Source organism: Rhinatrema bivittatum, chromosome 1 (assembly GCF_901001135.1).
Source record: "Rhinatrema bivittatum chromosome 1, aRhiBiv1.1, whole genome shotgun sequence".
Lineage (NCBI taxonomy): Eukaryota > Metazoa > Chordata > Amphibia > Gymnophiona > Rhinatrematidae > Rhinatrema > Rhinatrema bivittatum.
The window spans coordinates 264,969,397-264,994,004 of NC_042615.1; the positions used below are offsets into that span (position 1 = coordinate 264,969,397).

General features: G+C 42.9%; 1 protein-coding gene across 4 annotated transcripts in view; it reads left to right on the forward strand.

The window, feature by feature from the left end:
- The window catches only part of DYSF (dysferlin), a 731,032-nt gene that overhangs the window by 672,494 nt on the left and 33,930 nt on the right, over nucleotides 1-24,608 (forward strand). For all 4 annotated transcript variants that reach the window (XM_029594483.1, XM_029594497.1, XM_029594488.1 and 1 more), the window contains 3 exons: nucleotides 805-900; nucleotides 11,720-11,861; nucleotides 20,912-21,011. In XM_029594483.1, the coding sequence (XP_029450343.1) occupies nucleotides 805-900; nucleotides 11,720-11,861; nucleotides 20,912-21,011 (338 nt within the window). The remainder of the gene's footprint in view (nucleotides 1-804; nucleotides 901-11,719; nucleotides 11,862-20,911; nucleotides 21,012-24,608) is intronic.

Genomic DNA, 24,608 nt, shown 5'->3' on the forward strand with positions numbered 1-24,608 from the left:
CCAGCCTAAAGTTATCTGGCTACATGTAGCCGGGTAACAAAAAACCCCAAAGGCTATGTTTGAAAATAGCCAGGTAGAGTTTTAGTTATCCAGCCTTGTGTGACCGCATAGCTTGCTACTGAACCGGATAATGTGCTACTTAACCTCCACAGTATCCCCCGATACCTTTTTGATCCGAACAAGGAGGGAGGGACCTCCTGTTCCACTCTTGGTGCCTCCAGCACTGCTATGACACGGGGGGCAGGACTGGAAGAATAAGCAGGGGTGCTTCTCTCCCGACTCGGATCAAAAAGGTATCTGGGGATACTGGGGAGGGCCGGAGGGCTGGGATGATGGGGGGGTAGGCACCACTGTGGCTCCTTGTGGATGGGTGGGGGGGGGGGGGGGCAGGGAGGGAGGCAGACTGATCCTGTTTAATAGAAAATTGGGTCCCCCTCTGAATCTTTCCTGGTATCAATGATGACAATGCTTCTTAGCCAGATATCTTTCAAGTTATCTAGTTAAGTAGCACGTTATCCGGCCGCACAAAACCAGATAACTTTAGAACTTCCAGGAATCCCTGTGAAAAGCCCCTTTTTATCCGACTAAATTATAGCCATGTAATCAGTTATCCAGCTATAATTTAGCCAGATAAGTGGCGGAATATGTCACATTTGCCATTTAGACGAAAAACTGATGTGTTATCCGTCTAAATGGTTTTTTAATATAAACCTCCTGGACTTTTATTGTTGTCTGACCTTGGTAAGTTTTCAGCACACCTTTTTTTTTTTGTTTTGTTTAACAAGTTTTTGTCTTTCTGTTCAGGTTCTACCTGCGCTGCATTATCTGGAACACCAAAGATGTGATCTTGGATGAAGTCAGTGTCACTGGAGAGAAGATGAGTGATATTTATGTAAAAGGGTAGGTAATACTGTTCCCTTCTGCTTAGAGTGTAATGAGGATTCTGGGCCTGTTTTATCAAAAAGGAGAAGCTGTTTGTTCTGAATTGTACTGTTATCTCGGTTTGCATGGATAGTGATAGATCTGCAACCAATTGACAGAGTAAAGCATCTATAGCAACTCTGAGCTGGAACATTTTCATAATCTCTTTAAAATCTTCTGGTACTTAAAAAAGCAGCTTTGTAGGAATTTAAAAAAAATGAGTTGCAATTTTTGTGCTACGTGTGTGTGTGTCTGCAAGCTGTATTTACTTAATGTTCCAATTAAAATCTCCATTTTACTAGATCTTCCTACTGCTTGAGATCACAGAATGATTGACTGCTGATGTTTTGCATACAATATATCTTTTAGTTACATATTTTCTTTTTTGGCTCACACTTTCATTGTGTTCTTTTCTTTTTACTGCTTCTGGTTTATAGTATTTTTTAGAATTCTTGTTTTTTTTCCAGGGCATCAAGTTTTGATTATTTCCAGTAGTGTAGTTTTATACTATCATGTGAAATAAGCCAGAGTTTTGGAAGCCAAATACTGTATTCATAATATCAGCAAAGTGTACAATAGGGTTGTGCATTTGTTTTGAATGAATGACAGAAATGTAATAAATAAAGCTATTTTTGATTTGTACAAATGGTACAAAAATATGCAAAATTATTGGAGTATTTTTTAAATTTGTATGAAAAACACAGGCCTTCAGCGGAACCAGGCTTCAGCCTAGTCCCATCTCCTGGGCACGGCCCAAGACTGGGTCCTGTTGCAGAGGCCTTGGCCTAGGCTTGGGTCTGACGTAGGGGCCCAGCCAAGGCTGGATCCCAATCATCAAGGCTCGGGCATAGACCTAGACCCAAGACTGAGGCCAGGTTCTGGTTGCTGAGGCCCAGACCCAGGTTTGACAACAGGCCCAGACCTAGACCTGGCCTAGGCCAGGAGACCTGGGAGGAGGCTCTCTGTTGTCTTCTTTTCTTGATCCAGTGACTAAAAATGACATCTTCCTAGTCTAGGCTTGGGTCTCGGTGAAGGGACCCTTCCTTGGCTGGGCCTTGCCATTGGGTAGGACATAGGTTGGGGCCTCTGTTATTGGACTGGGACCTAAATCTTGGGCCTCAGTGACCAGTCCATAGCCTTCATTGGTCTCTGGCATTAGGCTCAGTCAATGCCCAGGACTGGGCCTTGTCAATGGGACCTGGCATTGGACCCAGACCTCAGCCTTTGGTCAAAGCCTCGGTCCTGGGTCTTGATCAGGTGCTAGCATCAGATGCAGGCATAGGCCTGGGCCTTGCAGACCGGGACCCAGTCTCATGCTGGGCCCTGACATCAGGCTTAAGCCTAGGCCCAGGCTCTGGCCTCAGTGTTGGGACCTGGCTTCACCGACCTTATCTCAACCTTGGTCTCTGTCCCTAGCGTCAGGCGCAGGCCCAGGCCTCAGCAACATGACCAAGTTTTGGCCGGGTTCTGGCATTTGAACCTAGGCCAAGACCTAGGCCCTGGTGACCGGAATCTGGTCTTGGGCTGGGCGCCGACGTCCAGCCTAAGCTTAGGCCAAGGCCTCAGTGGTAATACCTACATCAGGCTGGATCCTTCCCCCATTGACTTAACTATAAAATGAATGATGTGAATTAAAGAGTGTTTTATGTGGGGAGGTTGAAACTAATGAAATGAACTGAGGTACCTCCGAAGTAAATTAATGAACCAAAACAATTTTTTTTCCTTCTGTGTATCCCTAGTGCACAAGGATTATTCCTGCTTTAGCTCCTTGTATTCTTAGCCCTATTCTGTTTATATTGAATATCTGTTCCACATTTGATTGTCATGTAGATAAATTTCAACATGAGCTACTACTCCAGGTGGAGATCACTAATGACAGCCCTGACACTATCACCCCCCTAAAATATCAGACATCAGGGAGAAGCAGATCTAAGGCAGAGACACAAAGTTACCTGCAGCAGGAATTAAAATATTTTGAACCACACTGAGAAACATTTCTGTTTTATATATTACATTATAATAATAGTTTTCCAAATTTGCTTGTGTCCAAGGAATTTATTTTGTTGCATGAAGTAAAAACAATCTCACTTATTAGTGCAGGGAAGAGACCTTGGGGATGGGGAGAGGAGACGGAGTGGGTGAGAGGACTGTAGATGGGAAGAGGGCAGGAGGGACTGGGAATTGGGGAGAGAAGAATGAGGTGAGAGCCTGAAATGAGGGAAGAGAGCGAAAGAGGACTGTGGATATTGAAGAGAGAAGATGAGAATGTTTGAGGAATAGGGGAAAAGATAAGAAAGGGAGGATCTGGACTCTGGCATGGGGAAAAGAGGGAGAAAGAGGTAGGAAGGAGGTCAGAGGAGACAAGAACTGGGATTAGGGGTTAAAGAAGGAATTCAGGGACTGGGAGAAGAGAGAGGTAGGATGGAAAGGAGGTTCCAGGAACTGAATTGCAGTGGGGAAATCAGGATGTCCCTACCAATTTCTGATCTGGCTCCCCTTGCATCCCCTCTCTCTAATCTCCCAGCCATCCTGGCATACAGTACATAAATACGCACACCTGACACCAATGCCACTCTCACATACACACAAACACTGTCCCCTTCCACCCATTTCCCTCTCTCTCACACATAGACATATGCCCTACAATGAATCCCATCATTCCTAACCCCCTCTCTTTACCACCAATTGATCCCCCGCTCAGCATTTCTAAACTCCCAAAACGTATCTCCCTTTGCTCTGTCTGTTCTAGGCTCTCCTCACCCTCTCCTGTTTCCTGCAGCTGGATCACAATGCAGACAGCTGTTCTCTTCTGAGTGAGATTCAGCACAGCGGGAAGGCAGCAATTCTTCAGCCAGCCTGCTGGCCCTATAGTTTTGCCCCCTTAGAGACAGACCGAGTGTACCTATTGACAAAGCAAGGCCTGGAGATCAAATCATTTTTTTTTCTGGGACCTCAGTGAAAATTTAAGCCCATATCGCTAAAGACCAAACTTTTAGTCTTCTAGATCATGTGGCTCTCTTTCATGACCCATAGTCCAAAATTAAAGAAATTATTTAAGAATAGTGAACAAAAATTAATTTCAAAGACTAACAAATTGTCATATAAAGAGTGGAAAGGATTTTTGGAATGGTGCAAAAAACTAATCAACTTTTTTCATCAGTGAAGCTTTACATTCAAAGACAATTTAAGTTGTTCTAGTTGCATAGCTAACAATATTCAAAGAGTAGAGTAGTCAATTTTCAGTGAGCTGCCTAGAGGCAAAATATGTAGACACTTCACACCGCCATAACTATATCAAATTTATCAAACAGAAACTATCCGGGTAGTTTCTCTTTGAAAAATTGGTAGCATGCATACTTTGTCCCTGCTATACAGTAGCTTTGGCTGGGGTTAAGTGGGAAGAAACTATTCGTATATATTTGCATTTTCAACATTAGTGCAGAGTTTTATCCCCCAAGCAATGTTGGCACCTGGGAATTCCAACATTAAGAGCAGCTAAATATAATTGCCTAGTGAAAGCAATTTTATACTAGCATGTTAGCAAGTTAACCCACATGTTAACTGCTATAGGCAGGGGAATTTTTGAACCCTTTGATTCAGCTGGCTAAGGGGGTAATTTTCTATCGATATCGCGTGCAATAGCTAGATAGGGGTGGAGTCGGGGGCGGAGTCGGGAGCGGAAGAGGAGGAGTCGGGGTGGCGTCAGGGTGGACGCGGCGGTAACTTCGCTGGCGGCGATAAGTTAAGACCTGTGATCGCTGCCAGTAACGGGCCCAATAGCACCACCTTTCACGGTAGCGCTATTGGGTGCGAAAGCCGGCAGCGATAACACCGCGGTGGTGCGATCACTGCCAGCTTTCGCAGGTCCGCCCCCCCTCCCCTTCACCCCACCGCCCCCTGTTACCGCGGAATTCAGAAAGCCGTGCGATCTTAGAAAATCCAGCCCTAACTCCATTTGAAAATTTCCCTCTAAATGCCCCAATCTATTCCTAATATATTACAAATCTTGCTATAATCACAAACAAGGGCTTGTTTTAAAGTGTGACCATCCTAAAGTGCTTAAGGCTTTCCAAACTGGAGCTGCCCTGAACATCCCTGGACTTTCTAATCATCGGTCACTCAGTGTATGTGTGTGTGTATGTATTGAATGCTGATAATGCTAGCTATTCAGATGGATGCTTATGAAAACAAGCTATCTCCACAACACACTTATCTGAGAATGTCCACTGTATAGGCGAGCCTCTTAATGTATTTGCCTTTCTAGTTTCAGTTAGCATTTCACAGTCTGTGCATTTTGTTTCTGAAAGGATTTTATCATGCTTAACTCTGTGCCAGCCTTTACATATTGTGCCATCCCCACACCAGTTCAATCTGCCCTATCATGTTGATATAATTTATACCCTGGCATCATAGTGATCCATTAGTTATCCTCCTTCTACCATGTCTCTGAAATGTCTATAGTGCCAACATTTATAACTGCCCACTTTTTACATTTTAATTTTTTTGTGTTAAGTTGCTCCTATAATGTCTATAGCCTTGTATAAGACCATACATTCTGCCTAATCTTCCTGTTCAGACTTTTGCTATTCACAAGCAGACATTTTAAAGTATGTTTTTATTTGTAGTTTTATTTGTTTGTATTCACAATCTACTTATTAGCAGAAGATACAGGCAGTGCAGAGTCATTTACATCTGGTATCCATATTCAACTGCTGTGTGGCTCAGCAAGTTAGTTGGATAAACTTATCCAGCTAACTTAGCTTATACAATATATTCAGCTGGATACGTTTATGTGACTATCTTTATGATAGGTCTACAGGTCAACCAGACTTAGCCAGATAAGTTATCCAGCTAATTCTGAATATTGAAGTTACCCAGATAACTTATCTGGCTAACTCAGATCCTCCTACTTACACCTCTCCTAACTTATTCAGCCAAATTTTAGCCAGATGCAAGTTATCCAGCTATAATTTAGCTGGATAAGCACCCAAATATTCATTTAACCAGATAACTTCTGAGTTATCCTGCTAAATGCTTCTAAATATGGACCTCATCTGTGTGCTCTCTGTCTACATTTGTCTGGGCTATTTCAGCCTTAACCATATCCACTCTACTGGGATCTTCTGACTTCCCTGTTTTGCAGGTATTCTTGGAAGATATCTTCCTCTGAACCATTTACTTCTGAGTGACTGTCAGCTTTCCCCCATGCTCTATCTCAGTACCAGCAGCCGGGTTCCACCTTGGTTCCGGTGGAGCCCAGCCTATCAGAATAGGCTCCACCTTCCCAGAATGTTCACCATTTCCTAACAAATCTATAGCCCTCTTCCCTGTCCCATTGCCTCATCCACACATTGAGACTCTGAAGCTCAGTCTACCTCTGGGATCCTACACATGGAATGAAGAGCATTTCTGCAGTTCTGGATTTCAGCTTCCTACCTAACAGCCTAAATGTAGCCACTAGAACCTCCCCCTTGCACCTTCCTGTGTCATTGGTACCCACATGTGCCATGGCAGCCAGGTCCTACTCAGTACTCTCTAAAATCTTATCTAGGTGACTTGCGAGGAAGGAGTCACAAAGTATAGTTTAAAAAAGGAGGCTTGGGGAAGACTATGTCCCATTCCCTTGTGGAGATTGCAGGTCCATGGTTATTTCCACAGGCTAGCAATCTGATTTTCAGAAGTAAACTCCACATGGAGTAACCTTTTGAAAATGTATTGCCCAGAGGGGAGCACGGGTACATAAGTAACCATAGGGTTTGTAGGTGCAAACTCTTAACCGGGAAGTACAAACGGGTAGTTAAAAATAAACTCACTCATACTTTGCCAGGAAAGTCCTGGTGCTTCTCTTGTCCCACCCTTGGTGTCGCCTCTTTTCCTCACACTGTCTAGAGAGCAATTTTGAAAGGGGCTTTCTCTGTGGGGAAAACCCCTGTTTAGTAAAGAAGCATCCTTTTAGAATTGGACCCAACATTTTTTGTTGCATTCAATAGATAGATTTAATTTAAAGAGCATAGATATTCGTTTTTTAAATTGGGATGAAGACCTCCTGGAAGAAGTGTTCAAGTCAAGAACAGTACTGGAATACAAAAGGGCATAAGATAAACACAGTGGGGTAGATTTTTTAAAAAAGCGCGATCGCGTACTTTTGTTTGCGCAGCAGGCGCAAACAAAAGTACGCTGGATTTTATAAGATATGCACATAGCCGCGCGTATCCTCTAAAATCCTGGATCGGCGCGTGCAAGGCTGCCGATTTTGGGCAGCCTGCGCACGCCGAGCCGCGCAGCCTGCCTCCGTTCCCTCCGAGGCCGCTCCGAAATCGGAGCGGCCTCGGAGGGAACTTCCTTTCGCCCTCCCCTCACCTTCCCTTCCCCTCCCTTCCCCTACCTAACCCACCCCCCCCCCGGCCCTATCTAAACCCCACCCTTACCTTTGTTCCTAGATTTACGCCTGCGAGAAGCAGACGTAAATCTACGAGCGCCAGCGGACTGCTGGCGTGCCGTCTTCCAACCCGGGGGCTGGTCCGGAGGCCTGGACCACGCCCCCGGGCCGGCGCCACGGCCCCGGTCCCGCCCCCGAAACGCCGCGTCCCGCCCCCGAAACGCTGCGTCATCCAGTCCCGCCCCTGACACGCTCCCAACATGCCCCCTTCAAAAAACCCCGGGACCTACGCGTGTCCCGGGGCTCTGCGCGCGCCGGCGGCCTATGCAAAATAGGCGCGCCGGCGCGCAAGGCCCTACTCGCATAAATCCGCTTTTAAATCGGGCTTTTAAAATCCGCCCGAGTGGATCTTTAGAGGCTAGAACAATGGTTCCCAACCCTGTCCTGGGGACCCCACCAGCCAGTCGGGTTTTCAGGATATCCACATTGAATACGCATGAGAGAAAATTTGCATGCACTGCCTCCATAACATGCAAATTTTCTCTCATGCGTATTCATTGTGGATATCCTGAAAACCCGACTGGCTGGTGGACCCCCAGGACAGGGTTGGGGACCAGTGGGCTAGAGGATAGGAATGAAGAACTAGGGTAAACCTTTTTAACTTCATATGTAACATTCCTGCATAGGGGGGAGGTAACGTGCATGGAGCGGCAGTTACTAATCTTTACAGAAGTCATTGGGGGTTAACTGTGTAGAGTGGCAGTTACAACTATAAGCAGCTTGCTGAGCAGACTTGATGGACCATTGGTCTTTATCTGCCTCAATTACCATATTGCTGTTATTATGCTATTTATTTAGAAGCTATTTATTATTCAATCTGGGAAGAAGACTGAAATTAAAGGCAAGCAAATCTACTGAAATAATAATAATATCAATAGGTCTATATTTTTCTCTTCTGTCTGCTTTCTCTTTTTCTGGGTGGTGGATTGTATGGCTTCAAATATTTTGAAAAGTGTTAGATGTGTGAATCATTTTGGAGATGTTTTGTTCTGTGTTCACAGTTTTCTGCACCTAGAGGTGAAATCGCTTTTTGCTGAGCTGAACCACTGATCTAATGGGAAATTGGTGCTTTTTGTATAATGTTTAAATACTTGAAAAGTACATACAGAGCGTAATAATGCTCATCTTGTATAACGTAAATATGTTTCTTTTGAGAGGTTGATATTCACAACATTTTTCCAAGTTACTTTTGGAATTAACCAGACAAAGTGCAGTATTTAATAATTTCTCCCCATTCACTGGCTAAGTAAGTCATTAGCTGGATAAAAAGAGGCAGCTTGGGGGGCTTATGGCTAAAATGTATCCAATTTCTCAGGGAAGAGACACATCCCCATTCATCACTCACTTTTAGGGAAGCAGCCAAATCCCATTCAGTACTGAGTGCTAGGGATGTGAATCGTTTTTTGACGATTTAAAATATCGTCCGATATATTTTAAATCGTCAAAAATCGTTAGGGCCACGATACAATACCAATTCCCCCGATTTATCGTTAAAAAATCGTAAATCGGGGGAAGGGGGAGGGCAGGAAAACTGGCACACTAAAACCCCCTAAAACCCACCCCCGACCATTTAAATTAAATCCCCCACCCTCCCGAACCCCCCCCCCCCAAATGCTTTAAATAACCTGGGGATCCAGCGGTGGTCCAGAACGGCGGCGGTCCGGAACGGCCCCCTCAATTGAATCCTGTTGTCTTCAGCCGGCGCCATTTTGCAAAATGGCCGCCGCAAAATGGCGGCGGCCATAGACAAAAATGATTCGACGCAGGAGGTCGTTCCGGACCCCCGCTGGACTTTTGGCAAGTCTTGTGGGGGTCAGGAGGCCCCCCCAAGCTGGCCAAAAGTTCCTGGGAGTCCAGCGGGGTTCAGGAAGCGATTTCTTGCCGCGAATCGTTTTCCGTACGGAAAATGGCGCCGGCAGGAGATCGACTGCAGGAGGTCGTTCAGCGGCGGTCCGGAACCCCCGCTGAACGACCTCCTGCAGTCGATCTCCTGCCGGCGCCATTTTCCGTACGGAAAATGATTCACGGCAAGAAATCGCTTCCTGAACCCCGCTGGACTCCCAGGAACTTTTGGCCAGCTTGGGGGGGCCTCCTGACCCCCACAAGACTTGCCAAAAGTCCAGCGGGGGTCCGGAACGACCTCCTGCGTCGAATCGTTTTTGTCTATGGCCGCCGCCATTTTGCGGCGGCCATTTTGCAAAATGGTGCCGGCTGAAGACAACAGGATTCAATTGAGGGGGCCGTTCCGGACCGCCGCCGTTCTGGACCACCGCTGGATCCCCAGGTTATTTAAAGCATTTGGGGGGGGGGGGTTCGGGAGGGGGGGGATTTAATTTAAAGGGTCGGGGGTGGGTTTTAGGGGGTTTTAGTGTGTCGGCTCACGATTTTAACGATTTTCACGATAGTTTACACACCCAAACGGCAACAATACGATTCCCTCCCCCTCCCAGCCGAAATCGATCGTTAAGACGATCGAGGACACGATTCACATCTCTACTGAGTGCTGAATGAAAATTGGTTGCTTCACCCAGGCATGAAATGAATAAATTAATATTAAGTGCGTGTACTAGTCAGCTGTACCAGCACTTACGGGCGGATTTTAAAAGCCCTGCTCGCGTAAATCCGCCCGGATTTACGCGAGCGTGTAGGTCCCAGGGTTTTTCGAAGGGGGCGTGTCGGAGGCGGGACCGGATGATGCTGCGATTTGGGGGCGGCGTTTCGGGGGCGGGGCGTGGTCCAGGCCTCCGGACCAGCCCCCGGGTCGGAAGACGGCACGCCAGCAGTCCGCTGGTGCGCGTAGATTTACGTCTGCTTCTCGCAGGCGTAAATCTAGGAACAAAGGTAAGGGTGGGGTTTAGATAGGGCCGGGGGGGGGGGTGGGTTAGGTAGGGGAAGGGAGGGGAAGGTGAGGGGAGGGCGAAAGGAAGGGGAGGGCGAAAGGAAGTTCCCTCCGAGGCCGCTCCGATTTCGGAGCGGCCTTGGAGGGAACGGAAGCAGGCTGCGCAGCTCGGCGCGCGCAGGCTGCCCAAAATCGGCAGCCTTGCGCGCGCCGATCCAGGATTTTAGAGGATACTCGCGGCTATGCGCGGATCTTATAAAATCCAGCTTACTTTTGTTTGCGCCTGCTGCGCAAACAAAAGTACGCGATCGCGCTTTTTTAAAAAATCTACCCCTTAGTATTCAGCAGAATTACTCTGTTGATGTGGTTTTGGGGGTGGGAGGGGATGGCAATTTTTGGCCATTTTTTTAATAGTAAGGGAAGATGGGAGGGAATCAACACTGGTCAGCTGGACAATGTTTTTGATATGGGGGCAGGAAGGGCATCTCTAGGCCCACATTAAATTTTTTTTTAATATTTTGGGGGGTGAAAGGGGGAGAGAAAATCAGCCACTACTCAGCCACTAGATTTTTTTATTATTATTTTTTTTTTAGTATTCAGTAAGCCAGTGAATAATTTTTTTAGTATTCAGTAAGCCAGTGAATAGCTGACTATATTCAGCAAAATGCTTACCTGGCTAAGTTCCACTGAATATCCAGGTAAATTTACCTAGTTAACTTCCCTGCCCACTGGCCCACTGAATATCGACCTCTGATTTATTGCTTTTGAATATTTTATGCAAATCCACTGCAATTTGTCTGAACCTCACATTGCTGCCAGCATGACATCCGATTGTTTCATGCAATGTGTGTAATATGATGTGCAACTACTCAGTCCCTGTGAGTTCAAGCTCATTGTTAATTTGTGATATTCTTGCTGGCATGGCTGTTTCCAGAGGTTATGGAGAGCCGTGGAGTTCCTTAACGAAATTTCAGAAGTAAAAATTTGACAGTGAAATCTTTAATTCATACAGAGTGAGTATTATTACTTGCCACATGTGCTTTTGAAATGATGGCATGGGATACCAAGGGAGCAGCTTTCTTTTCATAAAACATCTGGCTTCTGGTCTCTTTAAAACAAAAAAAAAACATCTGCAAAAATGGGAGCAACTTGCTCCTTTTTACTATGTCGTCTGTACATTCTGGGTTTGTTATACTTTCAACCTACAAGCCTTCTTTTGTGTAACATATTGAGACAATTTTCTTTGGAGAGCAAAATCAATAACATAAACTTCATAACATTTAAGAGTTTCCACTGAAAACGATAGAATATAAAATTGCCCATTACATCTGGCAGTAGCTGAAGTACCCTGCGAGGACCATAGGTTACTGAGAATACAAAATATTATGCAAAATAATCTGATGAATACAAACCTCATGCAAACAAGCATATGCTAGTTGTGTTTAAATGGTTATACATATGTATATCTACTATGACATATAATGCATGGGTTCTTCAGATATATTTGATTTTTCTTTCAGCTGGTTGATAGGTCATGAAGAGGGTAAACAGAAGACAGATGTGCACTACAGGTCTTTAGGAGGTGAAGGGAACTTTAACTGGCGATTTGTCTTTCCATTTGAATATCTCCCTGCTGAGCAAGTCTGTTCAGTATCTAAAAAGGTAAGATCTGTGCACAGTATATGGTTAGTATCCAAGGAGGCTAGCTAAAATGTGCTAAAATTTACAAATGTCCACATATGCTTGTTCTTATGAGAAAATAGAGGCAGCTGGTAATCAGTATAAATGCTGAAACCTGAAGATTTCTTAGAAAATGTCAGCAGAAAAGGACTACTAGGCACTTTTACCTTGTAGGCCTTGTTTAAAATTAACCAAAGGATTTTATGTGCAAGAAAAGGATGAATATGTCAATAAGACTGCTCAGTTTGACTTTTTCTGATGCATAAACCACCTCAGGGTCATCACTGCAACCTCATCTGCTCTATGATGGCCTCCCACTGCTGATGCATGGCTGGGGTCTGCTGGCTTCAGCTTGCCACCTGACTGGTAAAAGGGACCGTGAGATCAGGTTGGGAAAAAATCTTCCACATTTCAATGGCTTTGCTGCTGCTTCTGCTGCTGTTGCCGATTTGCGTGGCAGATCTATTTATTTATTTATTTGATTTATTTATTTCACTTTATATACCTGTATTCAAAGGAAACCATACCGGTTTATATTCTAAAACAAATTACATTCTAAAACAATAAGATACATCAAAATAAAAACAATAAAACATTCATAAAAGTATTCACTAGATGGCAGCCTCCACTAGATGGCAGCCTCCTCTGATGCCAATGCTAGTGGGTGGTAACTTTGTAAAGTGATGCTGCATGCCAGCATTTGTAAGATGCCTCAGTACCTTCCCTTGACTGATAGCCTAATTACAATGAATGCACTGACCAAAACCTAGGTCTTCCCACTTTTAAAGTGCCTCCACACCATGGATGTCTCCTCTCACTCTCTGGATCCCGTGGATCCCTAGTGATGACACTAGGGTTGAGGGTGAACCAATCAGATAAAATCCCAGTGGCAGCACTCACTCTCTCTACTTGAACTGCCTGCTCTTCCTGGGAGGTGTCCTCTGCCCTGTCAGTATCATCTGCCCACTCTACCTCCTCACTGGAGACTAAGACATTATTGATTAGAAGCCCTAAAATCTCTTCAGCTACTAGCTGTTCAGTACCTTCTGATTCAGAGAATCCAGCCTAGGATTCTTCAATAATCAGTTTATGCAAACACTGCTTCCATTGTCTGGGAAATAGTAATCATGGAGGAGAGTGGTACTGGTTTTTGGTGCTGCACTTCTGCTGCCCCTGCCTCTGCCTTGCTTATGCCAGCCTCCAATGGTTCGTCTGCCTTTTGACCCTGCTCTAAAGCAAGAGAGTGAAGAGCAGATGACAGTGGCATATGCCCTCCCAGTTTTAACTTCTTATGGCTTGAACTTTCCACATCTGTCTTTCTACAGTTAAAATTCCCTCTTTTTAGCTTAGGGGCAGGAATCGCTTTTTTCTCACTGCTACTACTGCCACTGCTTGTGCTTTCTGCCTAGCTTGGCTGACTCTGCCCCTGTCATTCCTCTCCCTGCTGCCATTCCTTCCTTTCCTTGCAGTGGCATGATGGAACTGAAAATAGTGGCTCCTGGGGTTTTTGATATCATAGTATGAATTATTAAATGTGCTGTCATTTTTTTTTCACTAGTAGCTCTCTAATACTGACTGTCAAACACACAAACAAGTTGACAGACTGAGTGCACTGCAGTTCTTAGCAAGCAGTTACCAGCTTAACTATGGCAAAATCTCTTTTGGCTAGCTGTGCCTATGTACAATAGGACAGACACCCGGTAACCATCACAGTGGTTTAAAAAATGTCTTATACAAACACATAGTGTGCAGGTATTGCTGACTCCTTTTGTTCACACACAAAACTCTCAGAGAAGAAAAAGACAAAGTTTAGGGTTTAGGCTGCTCTTCTGTTCACTGTAATAGCTGTAGCTAATTGTAGGTGCAGATTATAACAGTAGACTACAGTGAACTGAAATAAGACTGAACAACACTAAATATTATCCCTTTTCACTGCTTCTCTCCACTATCCTTCCCCAGTGAACAGACAGAATTCTAGTACTCCTGTTTCTCTTACACAGTGAACACTGCAGCAGTGAACATAAAAACAAAGCCCTCCTTTGCCCAAAATGTTCTCTCTTCTTTTCTCTCTTTGTGATGAAGTGATCCTGTTTTCCCCCATTTTGTTTGTGCAGGACCAGACTAGATGCCTTGTCCACCTTAAATCCCACAGAGGGAGAGAGCATTGTGGGTGGGACCCTGCTGGGCAGGAAGAGTCCTGAGGGCGGAACCAGCTGGGGCAGAATAAGAGTGTAAGCCCAGCTGGAAATATTAGCAAGGAGCTCCTGACCTTTTCTGAAGGTTATAAGTACTAGAGATGAGCTTCGTTTTTCTGGTTCGGGTCGGGTTTCGGTTCGGGCGCTTCGTGGGAAAACTCGTTTTCCCATGGATCGTTTTTCGCCAGAAACGAAACTGGAACCCGAAACCGGAAAAACGAATTAAAAAAAAAACACGAATTGGAAAAAAATCGCGAATCGGAAAACCCCCCCCACACCAACCCTTCACATTTACTTTCTTATAATCCCCCCACCATCCCGATCCCTCCCCAAGACGTACTAAAAATCCCTGGTGGTCCAGCGGGGTCCCACGAGCGATCTCTCCCTCCATGCTGTCGGGCTATCGGGCCTGCTATAACTCAAAATGGCACCAATAGCCTTGCCCTTATGATGTCACAGGGGCTACCGGTGCCATTGCTCAGCCCCTGTCAGACCCCGCTGGACCATCAGGGACTTTTAGTAAGTCTTGAGGGGGGATCGGGATGGTGGGGGGGGGGGGTGTAGGAAAGTAAAATTGAAGGGTTGGGGTGGGTTTTTTTGTTTTTTTTCCATAAATGTGCCCCTCCCCCGCACTAACCCGAAAAACAAATTTTCCCCGAAGCTCGGGGAAAATCCGTTTCGTGGTTCAGGTCCCCCCGAACCACAACGAATTAATTCATGATGAACGAATGCACATCTCTAATAAGTACACTGTCCTAAGGTAAAGCAGTCTATCATTGTGTGAAAGTACTGTGTATGAGAATAAAACTTGAAATTGCATTTGAAAAGGCTGGAGTCGGTATGGTTTTGTGCTCCAGCCTAGGTGATTTTCTCAGTCATCCTCACACTCTTTTTAAAACTTTTTCTTTCACGCAGTCAGAGCTTGAGAAAACACAATCTTCCCCTGTGAAATCCAACACAGTAGTGATCTTAAAATGGTGTTTGCATATGCTCAAACTTTTCAATGGGCAGAAGTCAGGGTCACTTAATACAGGTGCTAGTTATAGACTAATTAATTAAGTGCTTGACCTATATCAGTCCTTCCTTCTGTCTTTTTCCCTGCATCATTCCATCCCATCTCCAGGGAGATTGGGAACTTGATATTACTGATGGTTTCTCTGCTACAGAAAAAAAATCATGCTGCGCTAGCACCTGCAGTTTATCTTGCCTACAGAATATAATTGGAAATGAAAATGAATGGGGACGAAAATTTTCGTTATTTTTATGGGTTCCCTCCATTCATTTTGGGGAACCACATATGAAAAGAAAATGGACTAATTTGTCACGGTTTACCTATTTATTTCAAACAAATGCAGATCCCTAACCGATGGTGCTTTATAAAATAAAGGAATGAAACAATCGGAAAGTTGAAGATAAGAGAGAGATTTATGAAAAACTATCCTCCATGCAGATTGTACTTGCATTAGCATTGGAACTTCGCATGACTCAAACTCGTTGCAGTGTGGAAGACCTGGGATTTGTTATGAGCCACTTGTAGCAAAGAAGCTCATAACATGAGGGTGTACTAGAAGACCCTGGCAGGAGGTAAAAAATAGAGAAAGCCCCCCTGAAAGTAGATAAATAGTGAAAGAACAAAAGAAGCTATAGTGAACTTCTTTCTTGCATAAGCACACTATCTGAGACAAACAGAAATAAAAATTGTTGGTTTTGGATGAGTTTGCTGTATGTAGATCTGCCCTGTATTTTGAATACTTTCAAAAAGGTTTCTTAAATAAATGTTAAAAACCAAAACTTTCTCAATGTAGCTTTTAATCTTTCATCAAATGAAAGTGTGAAAGTGACAGCTAAAATATAGGGCAAAACAGTGTGTGTGCAACACGTTGTAAATTCACAGACATGGTAACTAAAAGGTTGTGAAATTACGAGCACTCACACACATGGAGGCCTGCTCTAAGTAAGTCATCAAAATCATTTCCTTCTTTTCGGCCCCAAAATGTTCCATTGCTCTGCTGAGAACACATTGAATGTTAATAAAAAAAGGAGACATATTTCCTCTCAGCCTGTACTGTTTCTGTAACTTCTCTGTAGTTCTTCCAATAAAATATTTTACACATAATTTTGATGGAATCATTTATGCCTGATAGTGTTTCCCAATGGTCATAATTTTAAATGTAACCACATACTGCAGTATTTCCCAACCTTTTCAAGCCTAACGGCACACCTACATTAATGAAAATGTTGTCTGGCTCACCAGACTCCATGGGGTAGACAGTGCAGACATGGAGAAAGCTCATGTGGCCAAAAGAAGAGCTACAGAAGCCCTGAAAGCCCCACAGGTCTCTCTTACAAATTTGAACAAAGGGAAAGAGGGGTCAGAGACATGCATGAGCTTATCACACAGTGGGCCAGTTCCTTCTGTATACAAGTGCAGGAGAAGGGAGATGTTAGCATGAGGTGGGCAGCTGGCACGGTTAGTTACCTTGTCCGCTGCATGTGGTTGGTAGAGCTCCTCTATTGCTGCTGCTGCTCCCAACACTCAGAATGAGTCACTTCTAGTGATCTGTGCAAGCTCTCCCTGTCTCACTAAAAGCCTAAGGATAAAACAGAGGCTGTAAGGACTCAAAGGTTTGAAGCTCACTAAGAGGAAGACGAGGAGGTGATGTGTGTGCCGCACAATGCGGGACCCTGCTATTCATGCCTCGAATGCCGCCCATTAATAATTACCACACTCCAGGGCTCATGCTTTAGTTAGAAAGATGCAGGCATTTCTGCAACATGTTCTCAGAAAAGAGCTCTTACATACCTAAGAGTCACAGCTGGTGACTCTTGTTGCTGTGAGGTGTTCAGAGCAGAGACCAGGGCCTGATCTGGATCTGAGCATCAGGCGGTGATGATTTTCCATGTCCCTCCTGACCTGCTCCGAAGGCACACTGGATGGAAAACACTGTTTTAATTATTTCTTTATATCTTTTATTTTTCTGCCTGTTTTTGCTTTCCATCTCTTCCTTTCCATTTACTCTACTGTTATCCCCTCTTCCCCCCTGCTTTGCTTTGCTTTACTTTTACACCGGTTTTATTCCACATTTGGATTTCGCTTTTAACCTAGATTAGGGGTGTGAAAACTAAGGGCCGCAGGCCAAACCCTTCCCATGAACATCTTTCCTCTGGCCCGCCTACCTCTGCGAAAACTGTAATACATGCGGCCTGCCAATGGTGACTTGCCTGCCTGACTGCCCAGTGTCATCATCGAAGGCCTGAGTCAACCTTGATGATAATGTTGAAAAATATTACATTCGGGCCTTTCACGATGATGTCAAGAACTCGAGCAAGGAGGTTGTCAGAAAGTCAGTGTGGAGAGTGGACATGACATGGCGCTTTTTCTGTAGGCAGTCAGAGGCAGCTGGAGCTTCCTCAGCTGCAACTTGCAAAAACTGTATTTTTAGCTTACTGCTTCTGCTGCTGACGTCTTCCATCTCACCTCAGCCCTGAAGTTAAACTGAAATGCTGCCAGGTGGAGGTTGCCTTGGGTCTGCTCTGCCTCCAGTCCTGGGGTTATGGGGCTGGAGGGCAAACTGCAACTGGCTGCACACTGTGGTATGGAGGATCTCCTGCAAAAACTGAGAGGAATGGGGATGGGGGGAGGAGGAGAGAGAGACCGAGCAAGTTAATCCTCAGTCTGGATCTGGCTAGGGAGAAGTTTTCTTGCACTTGGTCTAGTCTGGGGATTAACCTGCTGGGGGAGGGGAGACAATAGTACTGTGGGACAAGAAGGAAGGAGGAGGAGGGGACAAGGGAAGAAGAGACAGGTTTGAGGGTGAGGAGAACGTTGAGCACAATGGGAATGTTGAAAAGCAGAGGAGAATATGTGAGGGAAACCTGTACTGAGTTGAGGTAGAGGATGTGAGAGGCATTCCATGCACATATTTAATCACACGTGCAATCACAGACAGGCCATTCCTGAACTGAATGTTTCTCGGTGAAAGACATGGCCCCTGCTTGAGGAGCTCCAAGGAAGGACTCCCACCCCTGTTGCAGACAAGAACTTGTAATGTAGGCCAAGCGCAAAACATTTGCCCACTTCTGACCTAGATACAGCCAACTATGCAATCCAGGCAGAAGTTTTAGCAAAAATGAACATGTCGATACTAGAATGCAGTCAATTCCTCCATTTTGAACATAGTAACATACTAGGTGGTGGCAGAGAAAGACCATTTGGCCCATCCAGTCTGCATAATTCTTCCTGTTCACACTGTTAAGGATATATCCCTGTTGCCAGCTGTGGAAGCTTAAATGTTTGCAGGATATCACTTCTTATCCAAGTCATTTTGTGTTGCATTTGGCTTTATTTCTCTACCATCCTGAGTAAATGATCATAGATGTTTCCAGTCTTAGTCCAAAAATATCTCCTCACCAAATTTAGTAATAATCTAAACAGCTACCCATACTATTGAGGCTGTTGCTTGAATATCCATTCTTCTCGATCTCTGTGGCCTTGCTGATTGGCATACAGTCCCTACCAGCTTGCTTCCATTGATTCACTTGTTTTCTGGGGCATTGTAGCCTGCAGGTACCAACCCAGTTACCCTCATAGCCTGATGTGTCACTAGGTTCTGTTTTCTTTATCCATCTCTTGATTTCTTCTTAACAGCATGCTGGGCAGTACCTGCTCACCCAGCAACCTGCTGGTTTCAGCTTGGTCGATTTTTGGAGCATTGTAGCCTGCTGACTCCAATTCGCCTACTCCATGGCTTGCAAGGCTGCTAAATCATGCTTCCTTTATTGGCCCTTTGTTTTCTCCTTATTTTCTCTCCCCTTGCATCTATTCTCAAAGGAGTTAAGGGTGGCTTGCTTTTAATACTGCAACCTCTCAACACTGTCTGCTATGTCTATCCCAAGCTACCACCTCTTTTGGTAAGTTTCCCAAATACAAATAAACAAACATTCTAAAATTTCAGAAAAAAACTAAACAAAAAACAAATAAGCCAAAACCTTATTTGATATAGTCATACATTTTAAAATTTGAATCATCATATGCTGGAACCAAGCAATTAGTTAAACATTTGTTGCTATCATAGGGCCTATTTTCATAACAGAAGTTCCAGTTCCTCCATTACCAAAACTTGCCCAACAAAATCTCAAAATGTCTACCAAAAATACCATTTTTATACAAAATAGTTGTAATATTGTCTCTGGGATCAATTCAAAATACTTTTGTAAAACTCTAACAGCCAATAGACCCATAAACTTATCTCATCTGCACGCAATCCTGACATGAATTCATGTTTTGCATATCTGCTTCAGAGGAGCCATCAGTATCCTCAGTCTCTAAGTTGCCATGTATTTCTAGCCACACTAAAAAGGGGCATTCATTCTCTTGGACATGCTTAGGACAATAGAGGAAACCAGCAGACGTATATGTCATATTGAAAAGAATGCATACTGTTTTCTTCCTCTTGGCTACCTGCACACAAGTGTAGATGCAAATTATGACGTGCATGTGTAAACATAGCATATATGCACACAATTGGCACGTACACCTGGATAGGCTATTTTATAAAGGTGGAGAGTACGCATGCATGTATTTTTGGTTTTGTGCATTCATATCACCAAAGAAGAAAAGAGACGGCCTAGGGACATTCTGGGGCAAGGTTCAGAAATACACATGGGTAGCTGCTATTTTGTAAAAGATATACAGGTATACATTACCAAACTTATTTATACACTTTAAAACCTGCTAATTGACTCATGCAAGTGAACTCGAACTTGTCTGTTGTCTGAAAATTATGGGTGGCAGATCTGGGTGATTTAGGGTAAAGTGCTGGAGGGTCTGGATGAACTGGAGAAGGTCTGAGTGAACTGGTGGTGTTATTGGCGAAATGGTGGCTCCAAGTGTGTGCACATGTATTTTCAAAACAGTATATGCATATACTTTATAAATAACCTGCCTCTGCATTTAATTGTGGGTGTTTATTCATGTTGTGTCATGATTATTCTGCGCCGATTGGTCCCTTTACTGTTACATGTCAGTGAAAGGACCAATCACCTTTCAGAAGGCTGCCCTGAAAGGGGATTGGTCCTTTCACTGACAAATGTCAGTGAAAAGATCCAATGGGCAATAAGTGAAGGAGTGAATAGATTACTATTAAATGCCTGACACTTTAATCTACAGCAAAAAAAAAAAAAATAGAAAGAAATGTACCTTTAAGAAGATCGAGCACATAAATGGGCTTTTAAAAATTGCTGTGATATATGCTACTTTTATATGCATAACTCCTTTGAAAATTCACTCCTATGCTCATACTTTTGGAGTAGAAATATGTATTATTTTATAAACTATGCAGCTTCCAGATCCCAATTTCTAAATGTCTTGCATTATTCTCTGTGCATCCACTTACTGTTGCAAACACTGTACTGGGGATAGGTTTGAAAATTGTGCTTCCCGTAGGAAGCTTTATCACATTTACTTTACACAAATGTTAAAAAGAAGAGTACCCACATGGTTCCCCTTGAGAATTTGAGTGAAGTACTGGTGTTTAAATCTCCCACATAGTTTGCAGGCTATTTGAAAATCACCCACTTTATGTACAACAAATGTTGTTAGATTAAAATTGGACTTTTTCAGGGCAAAAGTGAGGTAGAAACTATAGGATTAATTGTCATTGAAATGAGATCCAATACCAAATGTTGTGCCATCTAAAAGTAAAGATCATATTTATTCCACTGAGACATGTGACTTCAAATCATCCTGGAGATGACAACAGATCTTAGCTTTGTGGTGAATCTCATTATTTTCCTGTCTCCACTAAACATTTTTTTGTTTGGCTGTTGTTTACATAGGAACATTTTTGGAGCTTAGACAAGACAGAAAATAAGATCCCACCGCAACTCATCCTGCAGATCTGGGACAATGATAAATTTTCTTTTGATGATTATTTGGGTAAGCCATAACATTTTTACCTCCAGTAACCTGAGAGGGGAGGAATAAATAGCATTGCTGCATTTTCTCCAGTTAAGAACAACCTGTATTGCACTGTAAACGTGCAGATTTTAAAGAGGGATACAGATACTCTGAATAAACAGGCAGATAAGTGGTGGATGAGACTTAATGAGGATAATTTATAACACTGCGGTGAGGGTTAAAATTCTGTATGTAACGTTTACAAGCAGTCTTTAACCCACATTTTCAAAGCAAACTTTATGCGCATGACTTCGCTTTGAAAATGCTTAGGTAAGCGTCCTTCATCATGCACAAAATAACCCGCAGAAAGTTACACCTGCTGTTTGTCGAGGATAGCTTGTGCGATTTATAACTTACATATATACCTGGGAAATGGAAAAGTATGTGCATGAGTAAATGTTTGCATGCAACTGGGTTACACTCATACTTTTAACAGTCATTTCTGCAAATAAAACTATGTTGTAAATGGCTTTTAAGCCATTACATCCCAAATTTTTTAAGAAGCTGTCCTCTAAACAGGACACTGGGACATAATGGGTTAAAATTTGACCCAGTGTGGACAAGATCAAGAGAATGAAACTGAGCCCTAAAAATGTGCATGTGAAATATAATTTGAATAGGATAGTACTCACGAACCGTGAAAATACCTAGGATATGCTGGGACACCAAGTCGTTTTATCCATTTTTCTTTCTATATTACAATGTATTTAGTGGGTGGGGGAGGGGGAGGGTGATCAGACTTTTGTGCTGTAGGAAGTGAACTCTATCACTGTTTGTGTGACCATGGAGAAATTATTTTGCCTCCGTTGGCCATATTTATGTGCTTGTAATTGCTAAAAGAATTTAGAAACAGGGAAACATATAATATAATAGTGAGAGAATCAAATACGTTTTGGTAGGAACCAGTGTCATGGGGGTCAGATGCACCATGGAAGCAATAAGTTCAGTCTCAAGGAGGGAGGGAAGATGTCTGGTGCTATTCTGGCTGACTCGGCTGGTCATAAAGAACAGTGCCAATATATTGTCTCAGAAAAGCTGTCTCCTGCTTATGGGGCTGGCCTGGATTCCTGTTGCTGCTCGGGCATGTCTGGGGTAGACGTTGTATAAATGAGGGGAAAAGTGGGTTTGGGAGGGAAAGGTTCAGGCAAACTTTATTCTTAAAGAAAAAAAAGGTGGCAAATGAAAGTAATACATTAATAGATGTACGTAGCTATACAATGATGACATTGTTTATAAAGTCTCAATTAAAATGGTTATTGTTCCTTGGTCTTTACATTTGATTTAGTTTTCTCATTGATTGCTTCAGTACAAGAATAATACAGCAGTTGTGAAGTCTCCGAGAAACAGTATCTTTTATACCTAAAACAGATGTTTGCTGGATATCATTGCCATAAAATTCTGAAACCAAAATAGAAAATCACTTTATTCCATGACTGGAAAAACTCTACCACTGTACACAAAATTGTATTACGGTTTTGCAATAGGTTGTTCAGACAATAGCAATAATATTTTCTACAGTTTCTATAGTTTTGGATTCCTAGCAATGTCATATTATTTTTGGAACCTACATACATAAAAGGATTTGTGAAGTGAAAGAAACAAATAGGTGCTTTCTCATGCATTACAGTTCCTGAATGTAATCTGCTTTGAAGTGCCTGAAAAGCAGAATATAAATCAAAAGTACAGTTGCAGCCATAGTCAAGATTTTCAACAGCAATGCACTTCCTGACTTTATATACGAGTTAAAAAATCACACTGCAAGCAACAACGTCACTATTTAAATTATTAAATAAAATTAGCCTTGGAAGCATAGCTCAGACTACTAAAATCTGCAGATTTCTGGGTAAAGCTCTGGTCATCTCTGTATAAAAGTGACGATGGTTTCTGTGTGTGGTCATAGAGTGACTTTGGGGATCTTCAGAACTGTATCAGCGTGCGCACTGGTCAATTCCTTGATAAATGACTGGAGAGTGCTCTCTTTCTTCTCGTGGCCTTGTCACAAATCTATGGCAAGGTGTGTAGCAAAATTCACAGATTTTGTAGGAATCTGACGAGGGGGGAGGCTGGCAATGTAAATGCTTCTGTTATGGCCACTGGAATTGGACTGAAACCACAAGCTCATTTCACTTTGGTAACCTCTTTAAGCCCTTGCAAGTGTGAGAGGGAAAAGGTTCTGTAGTACTGTGACAAGTTCCCTTGAGCCAGCCTAGTAAATGGTAGTGTAAAGGGAAAAGCTTGAGACTCTGGTGCAAAGCAGAATGGTAAAACATTAAAACTTTCTATGGACATTCCATCACATCACATGGAACTTCCTGCAGAATTCTATGGACATTTGGAAATGTTTTTCAATCAGTGTAATAAGAGAAGGGTGGTATAGAGAGGAAAGATGGAACATGGATGAAGAACATAGAAAACATAAACAGAAAGGACACAAAGAAGAATGTACAGGCAGAAGAAGTATAAACAAGAAGCTGGTCATGGCAGAGGAGAAGAAGATGTACAAGATCAGGAATGAGGAAACCCACAAACTCATAGCATATGTATTTTTTTTTAAATTATATTCATTTTAATACTAACAATTCAAAAAATAACGTGACATACACCATTTATTTATTTATTTGTTTGTTTGTTTATTTATTTATTTTAAATTCTTATATACCGACATTCCTGTAGAATCTACAGATCATACCGGTTTACAGTACAACAGAACTGTCGCGAAGGAGCGATACATTGAAACATTTGTAAAATTAGGATTATATTTGTAAAATTAGGATCATAAATTAACAATACAGGTACAATGTCCAAATATTTCTTTACAAAACATATTGCAACACTCCAATATAAATCATCCATCCATCCATCCTCAAAACACACCTAACAATCATACAAACTTACACCAATTATACCTGGCATGATTATCTTAAAATCACTATAACACATAACCATAACCTCGATGCAGTAAAAATGGACACATGTAAATGGACACACTCCAATCAATAATAGAAATCTCTAATCCCGTAAACTGTCCCATGAGGTTTCTTCAATTCATGTTTACTTTATATTCCACTCTTCAATTCAATATCTCATTATGCTTCAAAGAAATACCTCAACAAGCGTCCCTCATTTCACCTCACCTCTGGGCTTCTTCAAGGGGAATGGTTGGTCAAATGCCATTAATTCTGCATTTCATTAATGAAAACAAATTCCTCAAAGCAGCGATCTTAAAAAAATTCCAAATTCGAGCATAGCATCTCAATTAATACTCTCCAGACTCTGTTCCATTCAAGCACAATAGTACCGATTCAACACGCCATTCCTAATGCAGTGTACCTGCCATATTACTCAATCAACACCCTCCAACTCTGGAGTGCCATTGTCCAATATCTCCAGCATCAAAAGAGAAGAACAGGTTGAAATGTTCCCAAATTCATCAGATAGTTTAGACCTTTATTAGAACCATCTGGAGACGTGCAAGTAAAGCTTTCAACATTAATAGTGAACAGGAACCTGACCAAGACTGAATAATGAAATTATTATTTTTATTTTTTTTTTATATTTACTCTTTATTGAAATTAT